Here is a 27,191-nt window from a genome sequence, read left to right on the forward strand (position 1 = left end):
GTCTGTTGCACATTCAGAGGCCAACGGACAAGTAGAAAGGGCTAATGGACTCATACTAGCCAGATTAAAGCCAAGATTATACGAAGAACTAGTGGACTATGGGTCCAAATGGATTGAAGAATTACCGAAAGTAGTATGGGGACTACAAACTCAAATAAGCAGAGCAACAGGCTACTCACCTTTCTTCCTAGTTTACGGGTCAGAGGCCGTACTACCCGTCGACTTGATCTGGACATCCCCAAAGATAGAGCAATACGATGAAGGAGAAGTGGAACACACAAGAAGATTAGAACTCGACAGCTCAGAAGAAATCAGAGTAAACGCTACCCTCCAATCAGCCAGATACCTACAAGGTTTAAGATGGCATTACAACAAGAGTACCCAACCTTGATCACTATAAGTCGGAGACTTAGTACTAAGAAGGATACAGAAGACTGACAGACGACATAAGCTACTCAGTCCATGGGAAGGTCCCTTCATTGTCATAAAAGTCACCGGACCAGGCACATACAAGTTAATAACCGAAGATGGAAAAGAAGTCAGCAATACATGGCACATCAGCCAGCTAAGAAGATTCTACGCGTAGAAACAACTTAAGAAAAAACAGATATGCAAGCCACAAGGGACCAACGTTCACAATCGACAAAAAGCAATACTCTTCAACAACATATGTAGTAGTTTATACTCATGATCAATAAAGATGGCATTCATCCATAGCATGTCTTGTCATGACCTTCAACGAGTTGTTTTCACGAAACAAAAAGCAAAATGGCTGAAAACATGCCTGAGCATCCCGGCCGAGAGCAAAATAGCTGAAAAAACGCTTGAGCCCGCCGATGAGGGTAGCTAAAAGCTAACACCTGAAACAAAAAAGCAAAATGGCTGAAAACATGCCTGAGCATCCTGGCCGAGAGCAAAATAGCTGAAAAAACGCTTGAGCCCGCCGATGAGGGTAGCTAAAAGCTAACACCTGAAACAAAAAAGCAAAATGGCTGAAAACATGCCTAAGCATCCCGGCCGAGAGCAAAATAGCTGAAAAAACGCTTGAGCCCGCCGATGAGGGTAGCTAAAAGCTAACACCCGAAACAAAAAAGCAAAATGGCTGAAAACATGCCTGAGCATCCCGGCCGAGAGCAAAATAGCTGAAAAAACGCTTGAGCCCACCGATGAGTGTAGCTAAAAGCTAACACCCAAAACAAAAAAGCAAAATGGCTGAAAACATGCCTGAGCATCCCGGCCGAGAGCAAAATAGCTGAAAAAAATGCTTGAGCCCGTCGATGAGGGTAGCTAAAAGCTAACACCCAAAACAAAAAAGCAAAATGGCTAAAAACATGCTTGAGCATCCCGACCGAGAGCAAAATAGCTGAAAAAACGCTTGAGCTCGCCCATGAGGGTAGCTAAAAGCTAACACCCGAAACAAAAAGCAAAATGGCTGAGTCGACCGAAATTTAACTTAAAAAGACCCTCCAGCACTTCGTTCCGAAAAGCAAGAGGCTCGGGGGCTACATCCAGATAGGAATACTTTTTCCTTAGAAAAGCACAAGCACCACTCAAGAAAGCACTCGGATGCCGAAGTTTGTCAAGGCAACATTCTATATCGAGTCATTTTACATAGCACAGGTGAAAGGTTGTTAACGTAAAGATCTACATCTAACAAGTCATAGCACGGACAAAGCACTCAACGGATCACAAAGGAGGAAGAAAAGAAAAGTACTCGACAAATCGAGGGGTCTCGTCAGAATAATGCATAGAGTTGTTTTGCGGAGCAGAGACGGGAACAGGACAAAGTACTCAGCAAGTCAAGTAACTTCAACCACACCCAGGCAAAGAATACATCAACAAAAATAAAGAATCTTCATTTAAAAAGGAGTGTAATATTACAAGGGGATGCTCAATCGAGTCAGGCGTTGTCATCAGAAAGGGAAATGTCAATATTTAGACTGTCTACAACCCTACTGGCTAGACCTTTGACCTCAGACTCCATCCTCTCAATGGCGTCAAGATATTCTTGGCTTTCAGCTTCTTCTGCTATCTTGGAGAGAGGTGCCTCTGGAGCAAGGACCCGGACCTGGGCCAGCACATTCTTGGTACATACTTGGGCACACCTCTTCGCGAACTCTTGGAAATGAGTCGGAATCCGGGGAATGAACTGCGCCCGAGATTGCCCGTCATCCGCTGGAGTCCGGAGGACATCGGCTACTGAACGAAAAGATTTCCACAAAATATTCCAATTCTCAGTAGCCGTCGCCAGCTTCCTGGACAAGCCTTCAATAGTTTTTTGGACCTGCATAAGATCTCTGTCAGCTCCACGCCTAATCAGCTTTGCAAGGGCGAGTTCTTCCTCAGCATGAGTAATTACCTCCTCAGCTCTATTATGACTAGAACGGACAAGGGCCCTCATTTCATCAATACTCTCCGAGAGCTTCTGCTTCTTAACTCGGAGAGCTAGACAGGACACCCAAGAATAAGTCAGTGGAAAAAGAAGTCAAAATACAAGAAGAAATAGGCAGAACCCATGGCACCTTTGCATTCATTCTTCGTAGACTCCACCACAGCATCTCTCTGTTTCTCCGTCTCCACTACCCGGGCGCGAAGGGCTTTCTCCTCCTTTTGGTGCATTTGATGCTCTGTCTCCAACTCAGCCCGGAGGAGGTCAAGATCGGCTTTCAGAGCGTCCACCTCCGAAGACAACTTCCTCTCATTTTCAGATGAGAAAAAGAAGCCAGAATGATCACGAGAGAAAGACTAAGCAAAAAGAGGCAAAGAGAAACAAGGCGTAAGGATAGAAGAAAAACAAGCATGCAAAAGAGGAGTGGCAGTAAAACCTACCTGGAGCTTTTCACCAAAAGAAGTCGCGAGGGTTGACAAGCTCCCCCAGGCTGCGGTCAGCTCCGATAACCGATGAGTGGCATCGAACTGTTGCACCACGTCACCGGAAAAGGAGGGGCCACCGGAAGCAAGAGAAGGGGAAGGAGAGGCCGGCTGGGGTGAAGAAGGAACGACCAAAGCAACCTCCAGGGAAGCAGGAGCCAAACCCTCAGAAGGACCCAGCGCGACGGCCACAGTTACCTCCAGAGCGACCAAGTCCGCAACTCCGCCAGGTAGCTCTGAAGCCCCCGCAGCGACTTCATCAACAGAATGTTGTGAGTCTCGAGGCTCAGAACTCGTTGGCACGGCGGGAGGCAGAGAAGAAGTCGATGAAGAAATTAGAGAAGACGAAACACTGAAAAGTGATAAATGGAAGCATCAATAAAAACCAGAGGAAGGAAGATAAAAGCCAAAAAGATAAAGCTAGAATCTACTCACCTGACTACTTTTTTCTTCGCGAAGCCAAGAGAAAGCCTCACAGGGGGAACCACGACGGCGAAGACGTCCCCGCCACCCGGCGACGGGAGCGGGACAGCCGACAATGGAGCCGCGGAAGAAGCCGGGGCTAGAGCCACAGAAGAAGCCGGGGCTGGAGCCGTGGAAGAACTCCGCACCGGAGGAGCGGTACAGCTCAGGACAGAGGCAACCAAAGAACTCGACATCGGAGCTTCAGAAGAAGTCGGCACGGGAGCCTCGGAAGAACTCACACCTGACCTCCAATTACTTCAAAAAGTTCAAGACTAAAATTCAAAACAAAGAGGAGAAATTCAATGCAACAAGAATATGAAAAACAACTCACCACCGCATGATGAGGGGGACTTCATCATCCTCTTCTTCCTCAGCCAATGAAACCAGAGCACCTACTGAAAAGGAGATGAAAAGTACTCGGTTCAAGAGAGAAACATGAAAATAAAAGAACAAAGAGTATTAAATGTGCTCACCTAAGAGCATGCTAGCAACAACTGGAGTACCTGAGGGAGTACTTGGTTTGCGAGGCTTCTTGGAGACAGGCAAGCCAGATGAAGACCTGTCCATTCGCCCCCTCTTCGGGACACTACGAGGACCGCGAGGGACTAGACGAGGAACATATTCTTCATATACATCAACAAATCTAAAAGAAACCCCAAGAAGGGCTGTAAAGGTTTGAGACTTACTAATTACAGAAGTACCAGCTAGACGATCCCTAGTCTCCGCCATGGCAGGGAGAACATCAAGGGGGATTAGATCGACAAAGTTCCACCCAAGCTCCTGTGAAAAAAGATAAAACACCGAGACAAGGAAAAGCTAAGCAAGAACGGATGCAGCAAGAGTACATAAAGAACTCAAACAAAAAGATAGACAACTCACAGCTGGGGGCGGGTTGATGGTCGAGAACTCAGAGACGGCAGGAGGAATGACGCTCACTCCTTTCAGCATCTTCTGGAGGTGCTCGAGTACCTCCTCACCGGTCAGCTCAAGAGCTGGGACCATGCGTGAAGGATCCTCGGCCCCAGAATACTCAAAGCCGAGATGCTCCCGCTCTTTCAAAGGCTGAACCCGGCGACGAAGGAAGCTTGAAACAATACCAAAGCCGGTCAAACCCTGCTGTTTCAGCATGCTAATCCTATCAAGGAGTGGCTGGATCGCTTGAATCTCAGCAGGTGACTCAAGCTTATTGTCCCATCGGTCATTCACCACAGGACCAGATCCGGAGTGAACGACAAGAGAAGGGATCAAATTGGCAGCATAGAACCACTCGGCACGCCAATCTTTGATAGAATCGACTAGGTCATAATCAAAAAACTTAATTTTGAGACCCTGGCGAAACTGAATCCCGCAACCGCCGAGGGCGCTGGTTTCTTCATGGCGGGGTTGAGGTTTCAGACGAAAGAAAAAGCGAAAAAGAGATAGAGAAGGAGGGATCCCAAGGAAGGCTTCACAAAGGTGAACAAAAACAGAAAGATGGAGAACGGCATTGGGGGTTAGATGGTTCAGACTAACCCCGAAATAACCAAGAAACTGATGAAGGAAGGCGGAAGCAGGAAGACAAAGTCCAGCGTAGACAAAGGAAACAAAAAGGATAATCTCACCAGGACCCGGAGCCAGAACCCGATGCTCGCCCGGAACTCTCCATTCAGCGATGACTTTGCTTTGGATCAAGCCGTCGCTAACGAGCTCGCGCAGCTGGTCTTCGCTTGTTGTTGGAGCCGGCCAAACCTTCTGAGCTGCCCTCATGGCCATGAACTCCTGGTTTTCAATCAAAGACAGGGATGACTCCTCGTCCACGAAGGTCGCCTGAGACTTGCTTGCGGTTTTCTTCTTTCCCATGAACTGGCGGAAGCAAAAAAGGCACTAAGGAAGATGAAGCTAGAATGATGGTGCTCGGGTGATGGCGACAATGACGGCGGTGGATTTCTGAGAGCTAGGGTTTAAAGGCAAGAGCTAGGCGACAAGGGAAAGGAAGATAAAAGGTCTTTAAATAGATTTTTAGTGATACAAATGGCCCACAAAGCCCATTAAAACACAATGTGGGAACGCAACGGTCCATTTACCGACGCAGCTAAAACGATGGAGGGCACGAATCCTCACAACGGTACAAACCAACGGGTAGATTTTAGACTTATCCGTCCAACGCCATGGCAGGGTTATCAGATTGATACAAGAACAACCCGTCAAACCAAGAAGAAAGAAAGGGCTACCTCACGAGGAACAAAAGAACCCGGTTATGTAAGAAAGAACTCGGTAGTCTCACGAACGATAGGGATCACAACAGAAAAGTCAAAGACAACTCAGAAGATAAGATTCATTACATTATAAGCGACTTCAAAAATAGAAGATTACAAATCTTACAAGACCCAACGAACTCGGCACTACAAAAAGCAAAGTAGCAAAGAGGAACACGGACATGACTAGGCTCTAGAACGACTACGTGTCCCAAATTGCTACTCGGAAGGACAAACCGCCATCAGTTACACTGTTTTCTTCAAAGGACGGACGCAGTGCATCCAAGGCGAAAATCGACAGCACGGCAGGGCAATATGGAGCATAGAAGGCCGGTAGGCATCTGTCTACCCAAGACCGATGTGATGCTGGATATGGTGTTGATCTGCACCGGACGGTCTCAAGACAGGCGATGAGGATCAACCCAGAACTGCCGGATGAAGGAACGAAGCCCACATCATAATACTTCCTCCAACTACCACCACGTACATCCTGGCACAATGCTGTCGCGGGATTAGCCTACCTCTAATCCCTATCACGAGACTTCCTCCAGCTATGACAAGACACACAGGAACTACAAAACATGCCCGGGGGCTGCTCTACTTCACAAACTACCATGTTCATGACCACCAAGGTTTCAACAGAATATCCAATGAATGAAAACAAGCACTCCGGGATAGTATTTATAGACCAAAGGATCGGCGCACATGGACTAGGAGTACCAACGAAATAAGCCTAACAAAGGACACAGTGAAAAGACAGGACTCAATAATAGATGACTCAGGCGAGAGGAAGCAGTACTCGAAGATGGGCATATTCGAAAGAATATACCAGCACAGTACAACCTATGAACAAAAGGCATTTACACTCAACTACCACCATACAACTACATCTAGCAACAGCAGACCATCAAAGAATACGCCAGGACCTCGCATCCGATTTCTTCCTGAACAAAACAACACGGATATACGCTCGGAGGCTCGACCAGCACCATAGCCTAATCAACACTAAGCTAGGGAACCCGGTTTTCATTTCAACTACTTCCGGAGGCCCGGAACCAAAGACAAAGGACCAAGAATACAAGAAACTCAAGACTACAACGACGACGATACATCAAGACTCTTCATCCGACTTCTTTTCTAAAGAGAAGAACTCGGAGAAAGCGCGGAGCTGCGGGATAAACCCAAAAGCACGAGGCTCATACACTCAGTGAGTGCAATTTCACCAAAAAGGAACCCGGACATAAGCTCGGAGGCTGCATGCCGCAAAACTACTCGGATGATGGTTTAATCCAAGAATAAAAGGCCACTTCGGAAGGATGCCGCGAGACTACTCGGACGATGGTTTAATCCAAGTCTTGGGGACTACTTCAGAACACAAATTTTCAAACAACATAAAGGATCAAGACCCTCTAACTTTTTGTTCCAAATAGCAAGAGGCTCGGGGGCTACACTTAGTGAGTGCACTTTTTCTTCGAAAAAGCGCACGTCACCAAAAGACTTCCTCAACACAGACCATTTCAAGACATTATGACAAAAAGAACCCGGAACGAGCCATATTCGAGTTCTTTTTTATAAAACTTCAACGAACAATCGGAACAACTTCAAGACAAGATCCTCTAGCTCCTTATTCCAAATAGCAAGAGGCTTGGGGGCTACAACCAGATGGATATATTTTTTCTTCAGAAAAGCACTCACCACTCAAAGATCCTAAGAAGCGCTACAAGGTTTCACTCCAGAAAGCACTCGGATGACATCTTATTCCTACTCAACAAGACTTGAAGGGGCAGAGCGAGACTTTCAGAGCTCAACCCTGAAGTGCTCGGGGGCTTGTCGATATGGGACCCATAGGATACCCCACAAGGGAGAGAGAAGATCTAGTTCAACTAGGATTCTTCCCATGTAAATCTTAGTAGTAGAACTATCAAGTAATCCTGCTAGGAAATCTCATTGTAAACCGACTAGGACTCTGGCCTCCTGACTATATAAAGGAGGGCAATGCTCCTGTCAAACGGGAGAACAGAGCAGATCATAATCAATCCAACGCAAAGGCTAAGGCCGACTGGACGTAAGGTTATTACTCGATCTACGATCGAGGGCCTGAACCAGAATAAATCGGCTGTCTCTTACGTAAACCATCGAGTTCGGCATACACCAAAGCCCAAACATACTGCCCCGAGTACCCCCGTGGCAGGCTATCAGTGGTAAAACATCGACACTAATCATAGGTGGAAGAAATATGTGAGGAAGTACCAGATGAGATACAAATCTTACCCAAGGCGCCAATTATGAGTGCACAAAAATATAGTAGCTACACAATAAATGGATTTGATTTTCACACTGAGTCCTATGATGTGGGTAGGTCTGTCAAAAATAGTGGCATCGCTCTAGTTGCAGAGTCCACATGCTTTTAGAGGGGTGATAATGATAATGTCATAATAGGAAACAAGACTTATCATGGCATTATAAAGGAGATTGTTGAATTGAACTATAACCACAAAGGAAATGTTGTTCTTTTCAAGTGTGATTGGGTTGACAACCGTGTGCGGGGCAAATGGGTTAAAACCGATCAGTTCGGGGTCACCACTGTCAACTTTAAACATTTATTCAATACTGGTGAAAAAGTATTAGATGAGCCTTTCATACTAGCATCACAAGTCGTGCAAGTCTTCTATGTTCCTGGACATGCTGGTTCTGAGTGGGTTTCTGTTCATCAGTCCAAACCAAGAGACTTCTATGATATGGATAATTTGGAGAGTGAGCACCTAGTTAATGGCAATGGACTAGTTCTGCCACTGCCTGATCTAAATGCTAAGGTGACTGTGGCTGTTATTAATGGGGTTGTCCCCACTATTAGGACAGACATAGATGGTATAATTATTGAGCCTAAAAAGTAAGTGTTATTTATGCAGTATGTGATTGCCTCATTGAAAATTTTGTTCCCTTCAATTTGTATTATTTCTTATACAAGGAAAAGATTGTTAATTCCTTTGTACCTTTTTAGGAGAAAAAATGTCAAACGCAAGAGGAAGATGTAACGAAGATAATGGCATGACTGAGTATGAGAGGCAGAAATGGGAACAAGCTGCAAGAAACTAGGAGAAGATGGATTCCCTTCGTCTTCATAAGCTGAGTGTCGCACTCCAGCCTACCCAACCAAATAAAAGAACAAAGGTTAGCCTTGTACAATAGTGCTAGAACATTTCTAAACTAGAACAAATACTTATGGGTTGCTCGGAGTTGCTACCTTACTATGTTCGGTTAACTTCTGCATAAAAAATTAATAATCTTTAGATGGCACTTGGATACTGCACTTTACTACTACCTCAGATACTGCACTTGGATTAAACTGACCTTTTTAAAATAAAGGATAGTGATTTCTAAACTAGTATAAATACTAATTGGCATTGTCATGTGCATTTTTCTGGAGACAACTCATAACACAAGTGATGCAGCCATTGAACATCATAATTTGCGACCAAGACCACAAAGAAATAATGTTGAGACTGCAAATGAGCAGATTATTGATGATCCTGATTATGAAGTAGTCGGAGAGTTCTTATGTGACAATGAAGGTATTGTATTTCTGAAAATTTCTGAGAACATTTTTTACAATTTCTGGCTACAATTTCTGAGAACATATGCTAATATTTTCTGAAAATACTCACATTTACCTTTTCATCTGTATAGATTTACACGGTGGTACTCAAAAGAGGAATGGAGGGAAAATCACCACAATGAATGACATATGCTAATATTTTCTGAAAATACTCGCATTTACTTTTTCATCTGTATAGATTTGCACAGTGGTACTTAAAAGAGGAATAGAGAGAAAATCACCACAATGAATGACATATTCTCAAGGACAGCTAACATGCCTAAAATCAAAATAATAGTCAATGAATATGGACAGCCAGTAGGAGAAAATTATAGGAAGTTTGCTAGTGCCATTGGTTGTCAAGTGAGAAAGATATTACCAGTTTGATTTAATGATTGGAGGTCTGTTTCCCTTGGAAAGAAGCTTCAAGTTTGGGATGACTTGTAGGTATAGCATTGTCTACCCTTGTGCAAGTTATCCAATTCATAGCAGCTAGTATAATCTATGCATCAATAGCAACTTAGTGCAATCTGTACATAATCTGTACATCAATAATCAGCTTTTTTTGTAGCAATCTAATACCCACATAGCAATTAATAGTAGCTTAGTACAATTTGTACATGATCTCATGGCTCCTTTTCAATGGCAAATTAGGCGTTCTATGATGTGTATGAGGCTGTCAAGAAATGGTTTATGGATACGTCTGCAAGGAAGTGGAAGGACTACAAGGCAAACTTAAAAGAGAAGTTTTTTGATGAAACATTAACAGATGAACAAATGAAGGAAAGACTTAAAAATATATTAAATGATGATGACATCAATTATCTTATTAAATTTTGGAGGTCTCCTTAACGTCAAGTAAGGAACAGTTCATACGAATCTCTCTTTTCCATTACTTGCCTATGAATGTGCAAATCTCAATGATTTCTACCATAGGCTCACACTGAAAGAGGAAAAGCAAATCATGCGAAGTTGAGGGTTCATCGTACATCTGGAAGCATCAGCCATGCTTGCCGTAGTTATAATCTGGTACAGAATCCTATCATGTTACTTATCCTGTAAATTATTTTGGGGCATTTTCATTGGTACATAGTTATAAACTTGTAGGGTAAAGCACTTGGACGCCCCCCTCGAAGAGATGAAGTGTACATCAATATACATACAAGAAAAAAATGGAGTACCTTTAAGGGAGGCAGCAGGAACGATTGTAAGTTTTCCCCAAATAAAAAAACATGGATCTGTTGTATACACTTTACTTATTTATATTTTGTAGGATGAGATTAAAACCATTGTTGAAGCTCAACCAGAGTTGAAGGATAGAACAATTCAAGAAGGCGATGCATATGCTGCTGTTTATGGAGCAAAGGAGCCAAGAGGACGTGTTCGTGTTTTGGGTCTAGGACCAACTCCCCAAGAGATTGGTACCCCAGGGCTCAAAGCACTCACGTCAACAAGGATGCAAATAGAAATTTTTGCTCGACAGAAAGCTGAAAGTAAGAACATAACTCTTGAACAATGCATTGCAGAATTGGAAGAGGAAAGGATGGCACAAGGAAGGACAAATGTTGAAGTCCTGTCACAGCATGGCTCTAATTCACGACAGCATGCGGTAAAGAACTCAAACTAAATTATCTCTTTACATGTCGTAATCTGCACATACATTTCTCTGGTAGCAGCCAATGAATATTATTGTTCTGATTCTTGTGTAGAGTCCGACACCTGAAAGACCTATCGACAAGGCACATAATGCTCTTCGGCGTGAAGACTATGATAATTATGTAGAGGATGAAGACTATGATGACTATGGTGAGGAGGATGAGAACTTGCTCCCCCGTAGGCATGCTATAGCCTGATCAGCTATGAACATTACAACAGCAACAAATGTTCGCCCTTGCTTTGCAAATGATACACATGTAATCTTCCTATGCCTTGCAAAGTATTTGTTTGTGATTTTAAAAATATTCCATGCATTACAATTCTCATGAGCGCATCATTTATTTCAGGTTGAAATGGAAGAGACCTTGCCCCCCTCTAGGCCTACTGTTGCCCGATCAGCTATGAACATGACTACTGCACCAACAAGTGATATCCACCCTTACTTTGCAAATGATACACATGTAATCTTGCCTTTCTGCTGCAATGTTTGTCTTTGCAATTTCAAAAATGTTCCATGCTTTATAGTTCTCATGAGTGCATCATTTATTTTAGGTTGAAATGGAAGAAAGCTTGCTGCCCCCTAGGCCTGTTGCAGCCTGTTCAGTTATTAACATGACTACTACACCAACAAATGATATCCTCCCTCGCTTTACAAATGATACACATGTAATCTTGCAATGCTGTAGCAATGTTTCTATGTGATTTTAAATGTTCCATGTTTTACAGCTCTCAAGAGTGTATCTTTACTTCAGGCTAAAACTGATGAGAGCTTGCTCCCCCATAGACACGATGCAGCCCATTCACCTATAAACAAGACAACTACAGCAACAAATGATGGCCCTCGCTTTCATGATAACCTTGTAATCTTCCTGTCTTCCTACATTTTTTTGTGGTTTCATACGCATTCCTTGCTTTAAAATTCTTATGGGTGCATCATTTATTTTAGGTTGAAAAGGACGTGATATTGTTTGCTATATTGAGATCTGAGTTAGCTGTGGCTAGGGAAACAATCATTTCAACTAATCCAAACACCATGGTAGGAGGCCAGCCTCTTGGAAATGAATATTGTGAAGTAGTTGTCAATGTTGTGATGAGAAGGGATGCTATGTTGCCTTGGACTTATGGCGAGATACAGACTATGGCTAGTGCTCTCAAGATGAGCATTGCATGGCCATACAATAAAGTAATAAACTAGACTTGACATAATTTTTATTTTGTTTTGATCTGTGATGCATGATCAATGTCCTAATTAAACCTATTTGTGATAGATAAAGAAATGCAAGAAGAAGGAATGCAAGAAGGCATCTAGTACACCTCTCAAGGGCACTGCAGGTATGTCCCTAAATTAGAGTTTGACAAAATGAATAGAGGCTGCAAGTGAACAGAAAATAACAGCTTAATTACATATGCAAGTACTAGCTAGTAGTACTGCTCATGGTCTGACAAAGTCATAAAGTGATGGCTTCTACTATTAGCAATAGGGCCCTCAAGTTTATTATTGCAATGGACTTGTTTCCCAGACAACTTTAATCGTCTAGAAATATCTTATTCGCAACTACAGGGTCTATCTCTATCTACCTGGTTGACTTACCAATTGCTAAGTATCATAGCAGCGAGTATGATGGGCAGGTAGGTACTTTTTGTTTCTGTTATCTATATAATAGATCACCTTTAAAATTGATACCTACATCAGCACCAAGCAGTTTGATCTTAGCAGTATGAAGAAGATCACACTAGTATGTAGGTCGAAAGAAACTTGCTATCTTCACTTTTGGATTGTGTAACTGGTATTCTGGGTGGTGAGCAGGTTTTAGTTAGTGCATGAGATCATCGTACAGCTCATGCATAGGATAAATATGAGGGGCTGGCCGCTCATCCGTGAAATATCAACTCAACCATTGGCTATTTACTGGATGTGTTAAATTACTTCATTTTGATTAGAGTAGTATGCATGGTTGAGAGCTTATCTCCATCTGTACCTCTCTCTGGTGTGTGCGTTGCAGCAGCAAGGCTGCTCAGCCAAGCCTGCTGATCGATTAGGCCATCCAGGCAAATCAACTAAGCTTTTTGTGCAACAGCAGCATATCCTTCCTGTGCTGTGCGTTGCCTTGTGAAGACTGATTTTCTGATTCCAGCTCTTAGAATTTCTAGTCCAGCAAGCTGTTTCGTTGGTATCTTCCGCGTTTGAGTTCCGATTCTTGTTCTGTCATTTGCATTGTTTTCTACCGTTCCTTGTGAAGACTGAGTTTACTTTTCAAACTAAATAGTTTACCACCTGAGATGTAACCCGGGGGAAAATCATTGTTAAATCCACATGAGGGGCTGGCCGCTGGCCTAAATGTTGTTCTCCCAAAAGATGATCCTATATAACTTAGAAACAAGACTGAGCTTCACCCAAGTCGTACCTATACATGTGATATGCTGTCAGATCATAGTTTATAGGTAATAGCTATACTAAATATGATGGAGAAAGAAGGCATTTGTTTAGAGATGAAAATTGTAACTGTAACTATTACGTCACGACTCGTGGCCGCCGGTGAGATCAAGTCGGCGACGTGAGCGGCAACAATCGAAGATCGGAGGGGATCTCGATACAGAGTAGGAAGCCTGGCCTCCTTACCTTTGTCTTCTTCTCTATTTTCTTTCTAGCCTCCCCAGTTCATCCTCTTGGAACTTATACACATCATCTGGTCTTCCACCTGGGTCCCATGTGTGGGTGGTCCACTTGTCAGCTAAAGCCTTGGACACCTTGCTATTCATGGGTGTTACATTTCCACCCCCACAAAATGTTGCTTGTCCCCAAGCAACGGCATGACCATGAATTGTATCTCGATGACTAAAGATCCCAGAAATTCCTAGATCCCACTATCTCACTATGTATGGCTTTAGTTGCAACAAACATTTGCTTGGGCTGAAACCATTGCCTCTCCGAGACAAAATCAGTTCACATATCCGATCAGTGTCACACAATGGTCTACCGATCTTTTGGTCAGGAAACAACAATAGTTCATCCACTTGGTCAAGAATGTTGTATAGCTCTTCAGCAGCAAATCTCTGGGCCTTAGAATAGAAGAATTGACCAAGTATTTCTCGAAACATTTAGTTTGATACATATATGCCAGGTTTTAGGAATTGGGAAGAGTCACCACCACTGGACAGCACCCTAAATAGTTTTCTATGACCAAGCTGTAGGAATAGAGAACAAGCACTGATATGCTGCAATACATCATTGGCACCCAGGACTGTAGCATGCGTCTCCATTTTACAACTTGACTGTAACATGTGTTGAAATATATCATTTCCACCCCCACAAAATGTTGCTTGTCCCCAAGCAACGGCATGAAAAATACCAGGATCCCATGGACCATCAAGATGTAATACTGATATGCATCTCCACACCATCCAAGTCAATAATTCATTGAGTACTGAAGCATGTAGAATATCTTCTCCATGACTAGTTTCATCTCGTTTGAAATTGTATAGTTTGCACAATTTTTGGCACTTAAATGCTCGATATTCTAGCACTGTGCACCGACTGATAAGATAAGGAGCCCAATAAAGCCTTATTTCTGTCAGGACAATGGTTCTTTCAGTTCCATTGGCCGAGAGATGTTGTTGAATTTGCAGCATAAGAGCTTTCTCCAATGGCCTGAGAGCTGTGTGATGCTCATTGAAATCTACATCAACTCTGTATTTATAATCCTGGGCACACAATCTTGGATCCCATTGTGTATCAGACATCCTATACAACTCAAGCTGTGTCTCACTTTCCCATGAACTGGAAATTCCATGACTCCAGGCTGGTAACTGATGTGTGCTCCCTGCTGCTCCTAAGTCATATTTCAGATTGAAATGGATGTCCACATTGTTACTTTTGTAATCGTAACGTTCAACATATATTTCTTCCTTATATGTTATTTGCTAGTAATTCTATTTGTCATCTAGTTAAAATTGCCATAGACCATGCTCAATGCATCTTAATTACATGGTTGTTATATTTTTCAGGAAGTGTTGGGCAGTCTTTAGCTTGAGTTTTTGGAAAATGGTTCTGCACATAACCTGGTGGAGGCTCTAGTGTTGGCAAGCCATTGCTTTTGGTTTTTGAATTCCTAGAAATGGTTGTGTGCACAAACCTTAGTATGTCAAACACAAACTACTAGTATTGATGTGATCTTTTGGTGGCTGACCTCGTTGGATGATGTACTGTGCAAGACAAGATTGTATGTTATATATGTATTGATCTCCATGTGATGTATGCGTTTTTATATCTTTACGTGATGGACCTTAAGCTTGAATCTGGGTATGATATGTGCTACATATTTTCTCATTATATTTTTTTATATATTTATATTGTCCTAAAGAACAATCTGTCGCTATAAATACATGGACTGTTGGATGGTCTGTCTGTATATGCCTAGTAACAGAGCATCTGTCGTCAAAAACTAGCAATGGATTATCTATCGCTATAAATATTCGAGGCAACAGATTATCTGTCGCTAAAAGTACTGTCTGACGCTAAAGATTATCTGTCGCTGTAAGTTTTTAGCGTCAGATTGTCTGTCGCTGTAGCCGCTTTTAACGTCAGATTGTTCATCGCTAATCTCGGTGTTGTGGTGTAGTGTACTTTTGCTCACAAGATCGACCCGTCAAGCACTCACGATCACCGGGCAGATGAACATACAATGGGCAATGAATGAAAACCTAATAAATAATGCTTATTAGTAATATAAGCACTGCTAGCTAGCTAATCGGTTTTTGGTGGAGGGGGGTTCAGGTTGAGGTGGTGGTGCCGAGGATGGCGCGCATCTCGGCCTGCTGGTCGTGCTCCATCTGCTCCACGGCCATCTCCCGCTCCACCACAAAGATGAGCGGCACGCCTAGCACCAGGAACGTCGTCCCAGCGATCCACGCCGCCTTCCCCACGCTCCGTGCCAGCTTCGCCGCCACCGCCGACGCCCCCCCCGCGCGTGCTCCGCCGCGGCCGACTGCGAGATCGCCTCCATCAAGTCCTGCATCATGTTCATGGGATGCCTGCCTGCCTGTCGTGTCTCCTAGCTAGGGTTTAGCTTAATTATTAGCTACTACTACCTACGACGCCGACGCGGTGTCTCTCTCGTGACGTAGCTAAGATCGGAGGGTTTATAGTGCGGCCGGGTCGGGGCTCCTCCGCTTCTTCTTCCTTGTTTCCCTGCTTTTCTTTCTGGATGGACACGGTTCAGTACCAAACTCCGATTCCATCACGAGTTGTTTTAATTAATTTCCATCGTAATTACTTACTACAAGTACGTTCGTTTCTGTCTCGGTGCATCAATGACCTACTCTACTGGCCCCGGATCCACGCCATATATACTCCCTCCTCCGAATCTAAATAATCATTCCAACTTTGTTGGACAGTGAAAACATTCAAATTTGACTAAATTTATATAATAAATAATAGCATTTATGACTAAATAAGTATCATTAGATTCTTTATTATTTATTAATTATATTTTCATAGTAAATCTATTTAATGTCATAAATATTTATAATTTTCTCTATTATTTTTGTCGAACTTGAGAAGATTTGACTCTTCAAGAAAGTTGCAATTGACTTATAATTTGGGATTGAGGGATTATATTTGTCGCCGTTGATTTTTGCTCACAAGTTTGATCGCTTGTCTTATAATTTGCCTCTCCCCCCACATAGGCCATACTCCGTAGGCCATAGCCCATAGCCCTGTCGTCGCAGTCGCCGCCGCCGCCCGCCGCCCTCACGCCCATCTCACGACGCCCGCCGCGGTTCCATTCGCGCCCCTCCAACAAGCCGTCTCCGCCGCCCGCCCCATCCAGGAGCAGCCTGCCACCAGAACATTCACCCCAACTGGCCTTGGTTGGAAGTTCGTCCATCCCACAACTGAACTGACAGCCACCCATGGCGCCGCACGCGCTGCCCCGCGCCGCCGCATCCGAGCTCCGCCGCCGGGGGCGCCGTGCCCCTCTCCCCCTACCGGCGCTGTCGTCGCTCCTCTCCTCGCCGTCTCCACAGAGCCCAGCCTCCAGCCGCCCCGATCCTAGCCCGCACGCCGACCGGCGCCACCTCATCGCGCTCCGCCGGTGCCCGCCGCACCCGGCGTCCGCCGTCCTCGCCCCCAAGGTGCTCCACGGAAGGGTTCTCCTCCCGAGCCACTTCTCGCACGCCTCGCGGCTCTCCACCTCCTCGTCCTCTTCCGAACCCGCGGGCAAGGCCTCGCCGACGCCGCCGCTCACGTGGGTGGACAAGTGGGTACCGGAGGCGGCGCGGCCGTACGCCATGCTCGCCCGCCTCGACAAGCCCATCGGGACCTGGCTCCTCGCCTGGCCCTGCATGTGGTATGCCTTTCCTTCTTGTGTTCTCCTGCTTCTCAATGCTCTGTATTGTCATGCCTTTGCATGTTTGATTCAGTTAGTCCATGCGTCCCAACACTAACAGAAAAACGAGGTGGCGATTAGTGGTTCGACTCATATGTACTGTACTACTGTTAAATGCTTTACTTTTGCCTTATGAAAGATGAAAGGAAAAAAAAAGGGAGAGGTTTTGCTTGTCGATGTACAGTCCAAAAAGTTTAGGAAGAATAGAAGACATGCACATTGGTACTGGATACAAGAACAGCTCAATGTTTTGCTCCCCAGTTTTATACTGTCACCACACATACTAAATTTGAGTCCTCATAGCCAACGCAGCATATTTCCTTGTTAGCAACAGATTCAACTAAATGGTAACAATGATCATCGGGCTGCTGTCTTGTGTCTTGTTAGAGCTTCTAAGGAGGAGGAACATTATTTTATCTGTTATGCATGTGTTGAAATTGAATTCTTTTACACTATTAAATTGATAGGATGTTTTACCCTCTGTGTTGAAGAATCAATCAGACCTTTGCTTCACAGGTCGATCACAATAGCAGCAATGCCAGGGGAGTTGCCAGACTTGAAAATGCTGGCACTCTTCGGATGTGGAGCTGTCCTCCTCAGGGGGGCTGGTTGCACAGTGAATGATCTTCTCGATCGCGACATTGATAATAAGGTGATTTTGCTTTCTTTTGATGTTCTGAGTGCTGATGATGCCTTGCACCTAACCTGAATTAAGCACAACAAATAATCAACCAATGAACAAATTGTTCTGGATGTTGCATGGCCTTTATCTGGTGACATATTTCTCCATAGGTTGAGCGCACCAAAAGTAGGCCTTTTGCCTCAGGAGTGCTTACTCCTTTACAGGGAGTGGGCTTCCTTGGAATTCAGCTCCTATTGGGACTGGGCATTCTTCTCCAATTGAACAGTTATAGGTATTTAAACTCAGATGCTTCTTTGTCTGATGCGGCTGCCACTATTATATGCATTTAGACTATCCATGTTCCCACAACCACTTATCAGTGAGTATCAACAGCAGAACATTATGATCAAATTATTAGGGGCTCTTTATTCCAACTCTTTTTCTTGAGGATAATTAGGGCGCGTTTAGATGCAAAAATTTTTGGATTTTGGCTACTGTAGCACTTTCGTTTGTATTTGGCAATTAGTGTCTAATTATGGACTAATTAGGTTCGAAAGTTTCGTCTCGCGATTTCTCACCCAACTGTGCAATTAGTTTTTTTTTTTCGTCTACATTTAGTACTCCATGCATGTGCCGCAAGATTCGATGTGATGGACACTGCGCAAAATTTTTTGGGAACTAAACAGGCCCTTAGGATCTTCATATCCTGCAATTTGATTTGATGGGAACTGTACTCATTTTACTTCCCATATTCTTTCTATCTTGTTTATGTGATAAACTCACTGCTTCCTGGACATCAGCATGGTCTTCAGTATGACATTTTGACTAGCAACAACAACAAAGCCTTTAAGTCCCAAACAAGTTGGGGTAGGCTAGAGTTGAAACCCAGCAGAAGCCATCAAGGTTCAGGCACGTGAATAGCTGTTTTCCAAGCACTTCTATCTAAGGCTAAGTCTTTGGGTATATTCTATCCTTTCAAGTTTCCTTTTATTGCCTCTACCCAAGTCAACTTCGGTCTTCCTCTACCTCTCTTCACGTTACTATCCTGGCTTAGGATTCCACTACGCACCGGTGTCTCTGGAGGTCTCCGTTGGACATGTCCAAACCATCTTAACCGGTGTTGGACAAGCTTTTCTTCAATTGGTGCTACCCCTAATCTATCACGTATATCATCGTTCCGAACTCGATCTCTTCTTGTATGACCGCAAATCCAACGCAACATACGCATTCCCGCGACACTTATCTGTTGAACATGTCGTCTTTTCGTAGGCCAACATTCTGCACCATACAACATAGCAGGTCTAATCGTCGTCCTATAAAACTTACCCTTTTGACTAGCAACATCTATAAAAATATATTAAGTGATATATAAGGAAAATATTTTTCATCATCAATCTAGTCATGCCAGTCTTGTATTTTCAGTCTGTATAAAACTTTAGGTAATAGACAAAGTTAAAGAAGTTTGACTTAGGACAAGATGGACTTATTTGCGATTGGAGGAAGTATGCTTGTGGCTGTGACCGGGATGGTCCTTTAACTGCAGCATTAAGCCATTAACCAACGTGTTTTGGGTTTGCATCATAAGGCTATGGTGCTACCTAGGGTCTAGTTGCATTTTCTTGATTGATAACCAGGAAATAAATTGGGCTGCCACACAGTTCTCCCTAAGAATATATAGAAGCATACTATGTGCCTGTTAATATTTTCTTATCTTTGCATTACCTGAAAGTCAAAACAAAGGTATCTTGACTATAAGCAGTTTATACATTATCTTTTTGTCATTTTTTTTTGTGTGTAGTCGTATTCTGGGGGCGTCTTCACTTTTTCTGGTCTTCTCGTATCCCCTGATGAAGAGGTTCACATTTTGGGTATGTGCTGCATTTGTGCATATGGAGGCTTATATAGAATAATACTATATTACTACTTATAGAGTGAGGGCTTGTATTTCTTTTGGTGCATTAATAACAGCCTCAGGCTTATCTTGGCCTGACATTCAACTGGGGAGCTTTATTAGGATGGGCTGCTATTAAGGAAAGCTTAGAGCCTGCAATCATCCTTCCATTGTATACCGCTGGTATATGTTGGACACTGGTGTATGATACTATATATGCGCATCAGGTGTTTCCCTATTCCCACTCTTTCATACTCATCCTTGATGAAGTGACCATTTCATGTTGTCGCAGTGTCTTATCCATGTGTATCTACATGCATCTCAGGACAAAGAAGATGACTTCAAAGTAGGAGTTAAGTCCACAGCATTAAGATTTGGAGATTTGACCAAATACTGGATCAGTGGCTTTGGTGCGGCATGCATTGGCAGCTTAGCACTCAGTGGTTACAATGCTGACCTTGGTTGGTGTTTAGTGTGATACTTGAGTGAAGTAGTATTCTTTTTACTTGATATTGACTCTAGACCTGAAATCATTTCGAACAGGATGGCCCTACTATCCATTTCTAGTAGCTGCAGCTGCACAGTTAGCGTGGCAGGTTTCAACTGTGGATCTGTCTAGCCGCTCAGATTGCAACATGAAGTATGTTCTTCTTGCTTGGAATATCCACTACCAATTGCCATTTTGATGCCTACATAATGTGGTTGTTGATATCCACATTATGTGTCCACCTTAATTCGATGAATTGCTGCCCTGCAGGTTTGTGTCCAACAAGTGGTTTGGAGCTTTGGTATTTAGTGGGATTCTATTTGGGCGTCTTGTATCGTGAGGATCATTTGAGGAAGCATGGTGTGTTTCTATGATGGGCCCAGTGTAACATAAGCAATTCTGTGATGAGATGTAGGAAGACTACCAAGCCCTTGACTCTGGGCTAGGCGGCTAGTTAATGCGGCGTGGTGCAGAAGTGGACTTTGTAAGCTCCTTAACACATATCATAGCATATGCTTTCATCCTTGCTAATTGGCATTTTTTTTACAATAATCAAACCTTGGCTTGTGAAGCAGGCTGTTTTCCAAGCATATCAATTATGGTGGTGCTCTCCACCTCGTGTACAATGGTGTAAGACAAGATCACAAGAGACATGAAAAATACATTGATGTACAACAATCACATTCTTGTGTCGTTTATATACGTTACGTATGCCAAAAGATGAGCTAGTGCATGCACCCTTTTTTTCCCCCTTTTGTCACCTCGAGCTGAAAACAAGTGGGCAAAACATTGCAGTATATTGTTACATGAAAGCAGATGCACATACACCGATGTGTCCATTACCTGGCTGAGGACGTAGCCAGCTTACCATACTGATGCTTTCGTTTTGGACTGAGTGCCTTGGAATGAATCATCATCAACCATGTGTGCCCAGGAGTCATCAATCAATCTAGGCAATTGGTAGCATGGTTTGGCAACCTTAAGTTTTGCTCCGTTGTCATCTGTTCAGTATCCCGTATAGATGCAATGGTAGTCCACAATCTGAGATTGATATGCTGCCTCTGCAACAATAGTGACGCAGCTAACTGGGCTTCAGGCCTTTAGAATGTGGGATTCTTTTTTTTCCCCTGATTCCTATGTTTTTTTTAACATGGACTACTTCCTGCAAAATTCATGCAGGAGCAGGACTACTTTCTGTGAAATTCATGCGGACCCTCGATCCATGAAAAATATAATAACTGCACATACTCCCTCAGTCTGAAAAAGAATGCAATTTTAGATTAATGTAATTTTATATATAAATCTAGACAAATGCTTGGTCAAATTCATTCCTAAAATTGACTACAATAACGAAACAGCACCACCATTGCATTGGCTGTTGGCTCAGTATCTAACAAGGGAGGCTCTTCCCCAGCTATTCAAGTCGCCGAAATATCAGCAGCATACATATGCCCTGCTGTTTCTCACCCTAGTTCTCTCTAGTGCACCCGCATGCTACATGACTGGGTCGATGGCAGTCTACTTCCACGGACCAGCTAATCAACCATCCATCGGTGTCGGCCGGCGATCACCATACATGAACAAAAGCTCAGACACCTTAATGCCTGACCATCGATACAGCCTACAAGCTCAGCTCCTTCCAAAATGCATGATCCCCAGCCCAAACTTGACAAATCAATCGCCACAATTTCGAGAACCTACTGGGCGACCTCGCCTTTTAGGCTTCTCATCAGCAGCTTCACTTTTGGACTTGCTGTCCTTGATGCCACGCCTTTTAGGCTTCTCATCTGTGGCTTTGCTGTTGGACATACTTGGCACTTCACCTCTTCGGCGACTGCCCTGCCTTTTAGGCGGCGGCTTCTCATCTACAGATTCATCTACACAGATGTTCTCACCAACCCCAATCTTCAACCTGCCAGAACATAACGAGTCACCAAAATGTACAGCTGCCAATGACTGATTATGGTTAGTTTCACTTACCCTTCTGAGGAACAAGGATCCAAGAAATTTACAGCTTCGTTCAGGGCATGAAGAACCATCTTCTTAATCTGAAAAAAGAACATATATTCGTCTCTAGGTTAGGCATCACATCAGATATATCAAGCCATAAGCGCAGGCCAGATCATGGGAAGTACACAGTGCTAACCTCTAGCTTGTCTTCTTTAGCTCTGTGGAAAGAAGGAAGTCGTCTGAACTCCCCAGTCAACTTAACACTCACCAACATTTTCCGGGGAAACAAAATCGAGAGCAACTTTGATGCAGGACTGCACACAGATGAAGACGGTTTCATCAATCACAACCATGATATTTGATGTCACTCAAAAGGAGAACGAAAAAGATCCAGCTTGGTTGTCACACTGGTAAAGCTTGGTGACACCTTCAAATTTCTCACTTGGTGAGGACATCCAGCAGGAATGAAAACAGATTCATCAAAGAAGCAAAATAGTGTTGCATTATCAACCGCCGAGACCGAATACATATCCGCCGGTAGTTGTTATGCACAAATACTTTGAATGAAGGCCACTTTGAGTGACTTTGGAATCAAATTAAAAAGTGTCATTGCTATGTGACAATGAAAGTGCAATCAAGTTGACCAACAATCCGGTTCAACATGCAAGAATAAAGCACATTGATGTACGCCACCATTTCATAAGAGATCACCAATAAAGAGGAGACATTTGCATTGAGAGTGTAGGCACCGAAGATCAACTTGCCGATATATTCACCAAGCTATTGGATGAGAAAAGATTTTACAAGCTAAGGAATGAGTTGAACATATTAGATTTCTCAAATATGTGTTGATGCACCCCCACTTATATGACATGCATCTCCTTCGAGCAATCCAATGTAAAAGTTGATTGGCATGTCATACATATTTACTAAGAACATGTTTAGTGCATCTAGACATCTTTCACATTTAATAGGCTCATTCATGAAAATCAAATGAATTTGATGATTATATGGTACCACTATTGTTTATATGCTTATTTTGATCTAGTGGTAGCATATGACATGTTTGTGGGCTTGTAAACCTAGCGTTTAATCTAGAAAATAAGCTCTAAGTATTTAACTCAACATGGCACAAGATAACCCTTATTTGGAGGTGTGAAGAAGCTTGTCCTTGGATCAAACCGAGTTAAATATCTTTGGCAAATGATCTAGATTGAACCAAATTTAAAAATATGATCTCCACACCATTGATTGACATTGTTAATCTCTACCTATCTATATTTTGAACCTTTATGGTCATTAATAACAAAAGGAGAGAAAAATAAAGATATTAGTATATGGGGAGAAAAACAAAGATATTTGTATACTAAGATAGTGAAAAGGCAACAAAGAAGAAGAACTTGACATAGGGGGAGGAATATGACAAAGAAAATGGATCAATTAAAATTTTGAGCACACAAGTAGGGGAAGCAAGCTCATGAACTTGAATGGTGCATTTGAACACTTACAAATTTACCACAACAATTCCTACAAGTTTACATTTTAACGATATTAAGCATGTTAAAATAATTAGAGCAACCTTGGAAACATTTTAAAACTAGATGAACCAATTATGCTAATAGATAGATCATGATTTTAGAAGCCTAACAAAATTGGTTTTATAATTTTTAGATCTCTATACTATTTTATATTGATTTTACAAGTTAAACTAGAAACTTAGATTAGAAAAGCATTTAGGAAATGGAAAGGGCCGGCGGCCACCCCTTTCGGCCCAGCGGCCTGGTCCGACCCAAGCCGAGGCGGGGCCGCGCGTGGCGCAATAGGCCCAGCGATGGGCCAAGGGCAGGAGGCCTGCGCGCGCCAACATTTTGCAGAAACGACCCTAGATTTCAACGAAAATAACCCACAGTCCTTTCCACTATTGCGCTCTCTCTCTGACGCTTTCACTCTGTTGACACCGTTTTTTTTGCACATGTCAAAATAATCGGAGTGGACCAATCGGCAAGGGGAAAGTTATTGAATACTTTGATAGCCAATGAAAGCCAGTTTGTAAAAATGGTTGCCGATAGTTGGTGATGATTGATGGAAAGGTTGATTTGGACTCGGGCGTTGCCGATGAGGTTGGAGGAGTTGTTGTCGATGCCGATGAAGGAAGACTTAAAGACTACTGCCGATGAAGCAGGGAGTATGCCGATGAAGGAAGACTTGAAGACTACTGCCGATGAAGCAGGGAGTATGCCGATGAAGGAAGACTTGAAGCCTGCTGCCGATGAAATAGGGAGTATGCCGATGGGAAGGAGGACAGTGAGATTTCCATCGTAATTAAGGCGGACAGGGAAATAGATAGGAGTTGGTTTCCTTTTCTGTATTTGTTAGGTTATAATTCGTGTAAGAGTCACGTGTTTCCTTAGATACGGGATTGGTGTCCTAGTTGTGTTTGGTTGTGTCTCTTTAGATCAGGGTATAAATATGGAGTAAAGGGCAATGTAATAGATAATATCAATCAATATCAAAACCAACTTTTTACTCCTATTTGCATCTACTTACTTTTCGGCGACTTCGTCAATTTGCATATTTTTCCTCTTTACGAGTTCTCATTGATTCGGCGAGCTGCATCGCTTCAGTGCGACCTTCGGCGATTCTCGAGTTCCGTGTGAGCACCTCTTGGCCGTGACTTCCGGGCGTATCGCTGTTGTTAGGATCAAAGTGTTCGTGTCTTCATCCTTGTCGATTAGTAGGTCAAATCGACTGGCACGCTTTGGATATCGATTCGGGTATTAGCCCTTTGTGTTTGCAGATCACTTTTGCATCAACACATCTTTTGGCACGCCCGGTGGGACACTTCAACCAATATGTTCAACTCCGAGATCGATCCAGGGAACATTATCGCAGTATCAGAAGAAGATCTCAAGGAAGAACAGAGGCAGGCTATGGAAAAGGCTGTAGAAGAATACAAGCAGCTTTGTCTGAGATCGTTTAGCTTGAACAAGAGTGGACAAGTCATCCAGAAGCAAGATTTGCCGTTGCCTCGGCAGGTTACCTTTGACTCCAATCCTGGTAAACTTCAAGAGATGGTTAATTCTGCAGTAAATCATGCTTTGATTAATCATTCCAATGTGCTGTCCAATACTGTTCATAATGCTGTGGTTCGAACTCTCAAAGAAGGACAAGCGGCACAACATTACGTTGGGCCTGCCTATCATCAACCAGAGCCGGCATCTGTCAAAACTCCATCGGCTCCTTCGGCCGTTGTGGGTACAGAAGCTACTTCCCCACCAGTATTGGCAGGTTCACCTAATATTCAATCTACACCGATACAGTCAGATCAGGTACTACCAGGAGGGCGAATTCAGCTTAATACAGATCTATCGGCATCAGCTATGTCAGGCCCTGTGTCTCAGAATAACCAGATTCCTACTAACTGGTGGGGATATGGCATGCCTCCAGAGTCATCTGCTTTCAATCCTAGATTACCTCAAGTATTTGATGCAGCAGGAAGAGCGCCTATATCATCGGCCGTTTCACCGATGACTCAAGTGCCTCAATATGCCGCGACTACTTCTGTACAACCAACTCCAGGAGGTTTCCAGATGCCTATGATTCAAACATTCAATTCAAGTCCATCGGCGAGCGTACTGCCGATGCAGCAGAAAGCCCCTGCTTTGAGTCAAACTGGGGTTCAGTTCATGCCTTAAACCAGTTATAATTATCCAACAATATCAGCAAATTACCAGCCATCGGTAGGTTTTGTACCGATGAGTTCTAATAATGATTGGTCAGGACAGTTACCTGTTCAACATACAGTTCAGCGAAATCAGCAGGTTGCAGGGATTCAACAAGGTCATATACAAGCTGGTATCCAGAATCAAGCATCGGCAGCCCAGCCGATGAATCCTTTCCAACAGGTCAATGGACCACAAGTAATGGCAAATATGCCGATTGCTGGAGATCGTGGGCCACAAAGATATGTGGAGGGATGTCAGCAGGCACCTCCTGTAGAAATTCAACCAGTTCGTCAGCAGGAGGCTGATGCTTTTTGGGCCGATAAGATAGCAGAGATTATGAAGGATCAGTTTGGGATAAAACCCAAGGTCAATACTTATTCTTATCGGACTCCATACCCTCCTGCATACGATTTAATTCCTCTCCCAAATCAGTACAAGGTACCAGATTTCACTAAATTCTCTGGGCAAGATGATACATCAACAATGGAACATGTCAATCGCTTCATTATTCAATGTGGAGAGGCAGCTAACAGAGATGAATTAAGAGTTCGTTTATTTTCGTCATCTTTGTCTGGATCAGCATTTACATGGTTCATTTCATTGCCACCAAATTCTATTATTACTTGGGTTGATCTAGAAAAACAATTCCATAAGTATTTCTTTGCTGGAATCTATGAAAAGAAGCTTACCGATTTAGTAAAATTGAGACAGCGTAATGATGAATCGGTAGAGAGCTTTGTACAAAGGCTACGAGATGTAAAAAATAAGTGCTACAGCCTGGTGCTGGATGATCGGCAGCTTGCCGATTTGGCTTTCCAAGGGTTATTGCCACATCTTAAGGACAGATATGCTTCTCAGGAATTTGAAAGCCTCAGTCATCTTGTGCAAAGGATCTCTGATCAAGATACTAGGGTTTTTGAACCTAAAAAGAACTGGAGTAAAAAGGTATCATTTGTTGAAGAAGTAGGAGATTCTGACTCTGATGAAGAACTAGTTATCGGCTTAGCTGAGTGGGTTAAGAATAAAAAGCCGATATCATGTCCCTTTGGTCAAAAAGAGCCAGAAAAGTTTACCTTTGATATCACCAAGGCCGATAAAATATTTGATCTTCTGCTTCAAGAGGGCCAAATTAAGCTGTCACCTAATCACGTGATCCCATCGGCAGAAGAGTTGAAGAAGATTTTGTACTGCAAATGGCACAATGCAACTTCACACAGTACAAATGAGTGCAAGGTATTCAGGCAACAGTTACAATCGGCTATTGAATCTGGGAGAATTAAGTTTGGTATTTCCAAGACCCAGAAGCCGA

At 43.3% G+C, this 27,191-nt stretch overlaps 1 protein-coding gene, 1 long non-coding RNA gene and 1 pseudogene across 3 annotated transcripts in view; all 3 read left to right on the forward strand.

The window, feature by feature from the left end:
• LOC136478394 (uncharacterized) overlaps positions 1 to 8,906 on the forward strand; it is a 29,969-nt gene extending 21,063 nt beyond the window's left edge. The window contains exon 3 of the long non-coding RNA XR_010764252.1: positions 8,572 to 8,906. This is a non-coding gene — a long non-coding RNA (uncharacterized lncRNA). The remainder of the gene's footprint in view (positions 1 to 8,571) is intronic.
• A 114-nt stretch (positions 8,907 to 9,020) lies between these two features.
• LOC136478391 (uncharacterized) lies at positions 9,021 to 14,991 on the forward strand (annotated as a pseudogene).
• A 1,479-nt stretch (positions 14,992 to 16,470) lies between these two features.
• Positions 16,471 to 21,173, forward strand: LOC136478393 (4-hydroxybenzoate polyprenyltransferase, mitochondrial-like). Of its 2 annotated transcripts, none has more exons than XM_066476836.1 (9): positions 16,471 to 17,168; positions 17,724 to 17,859; positions 18,000 to 18,121; positions 19,628 to 19,697; positions 19,798 to 19,947; positions 20,046 to 20,181; positions 20,264 to 20,360; positions 20,478 to 20,691; positions 20,780 to 21,173. In XM_066476836.1, the coding sequence occupies exons 1-8, from the start codon at positions 16,732 to 16,734 to the stop codon at positions 20,545 to 20,547; spliced, it is 1,218 nt and encodes a 405-aa protein (XP_066332933.1). In that variant the 5' UTR covers positions 16,471 to 16,731; the 3' UTR covers positions 20,548 to 20,691; positions 20,780 to 21,173. The 2 variants fall into 2 exon arrangements, with proteins under 2 accessions (XP_066332933.1, XP_066332934.1); XM_066476837.1 differs by having other exon boundaries at positions 20,046 to 20,163.
• The last annotated feature ends 6,018 nt before the right edge of the window (positions 21,174 to 27,191 follow it).

The sequence above is a fragment of the Miscanthus floridulus genome, chromosome 8, assembly GCF_019320115.1.
Source record: "Miscanthus floridulus cultivar M001 chromosome 8, ASM1932011v1, whole genome shotgun sequence".
NCBI lineage: Eukaryota > Viridiplantae > Streptophyta > Magnoliopsida > Poales > Poaceae > Miscanthus > Miscanthus floridulus.

Coding starts and splice junctions, on each gene's coding strand:
- LOC136478393 (XM_066476836.1), top strand. CDS start 16,732: ATGGCGCCGCACGCGCTGCCCCGCGCCGCCGCATCCGAGCTCCGCCGC. Junction 17,169..17,723: donor CTCGCCTGGCCCTGCATGTG/GTATGCCTTTCC, acceptor TTTGCTTCACAG/GTCGATCACAATAGCAGCAA. Junction 20,361..20,477: donor CGCTCAGATTGCAACATGAA/GTATGTTCTTCT, acceptor GCTGCCCTGCAG/GTTTGTGTCCAACAAGTGGT.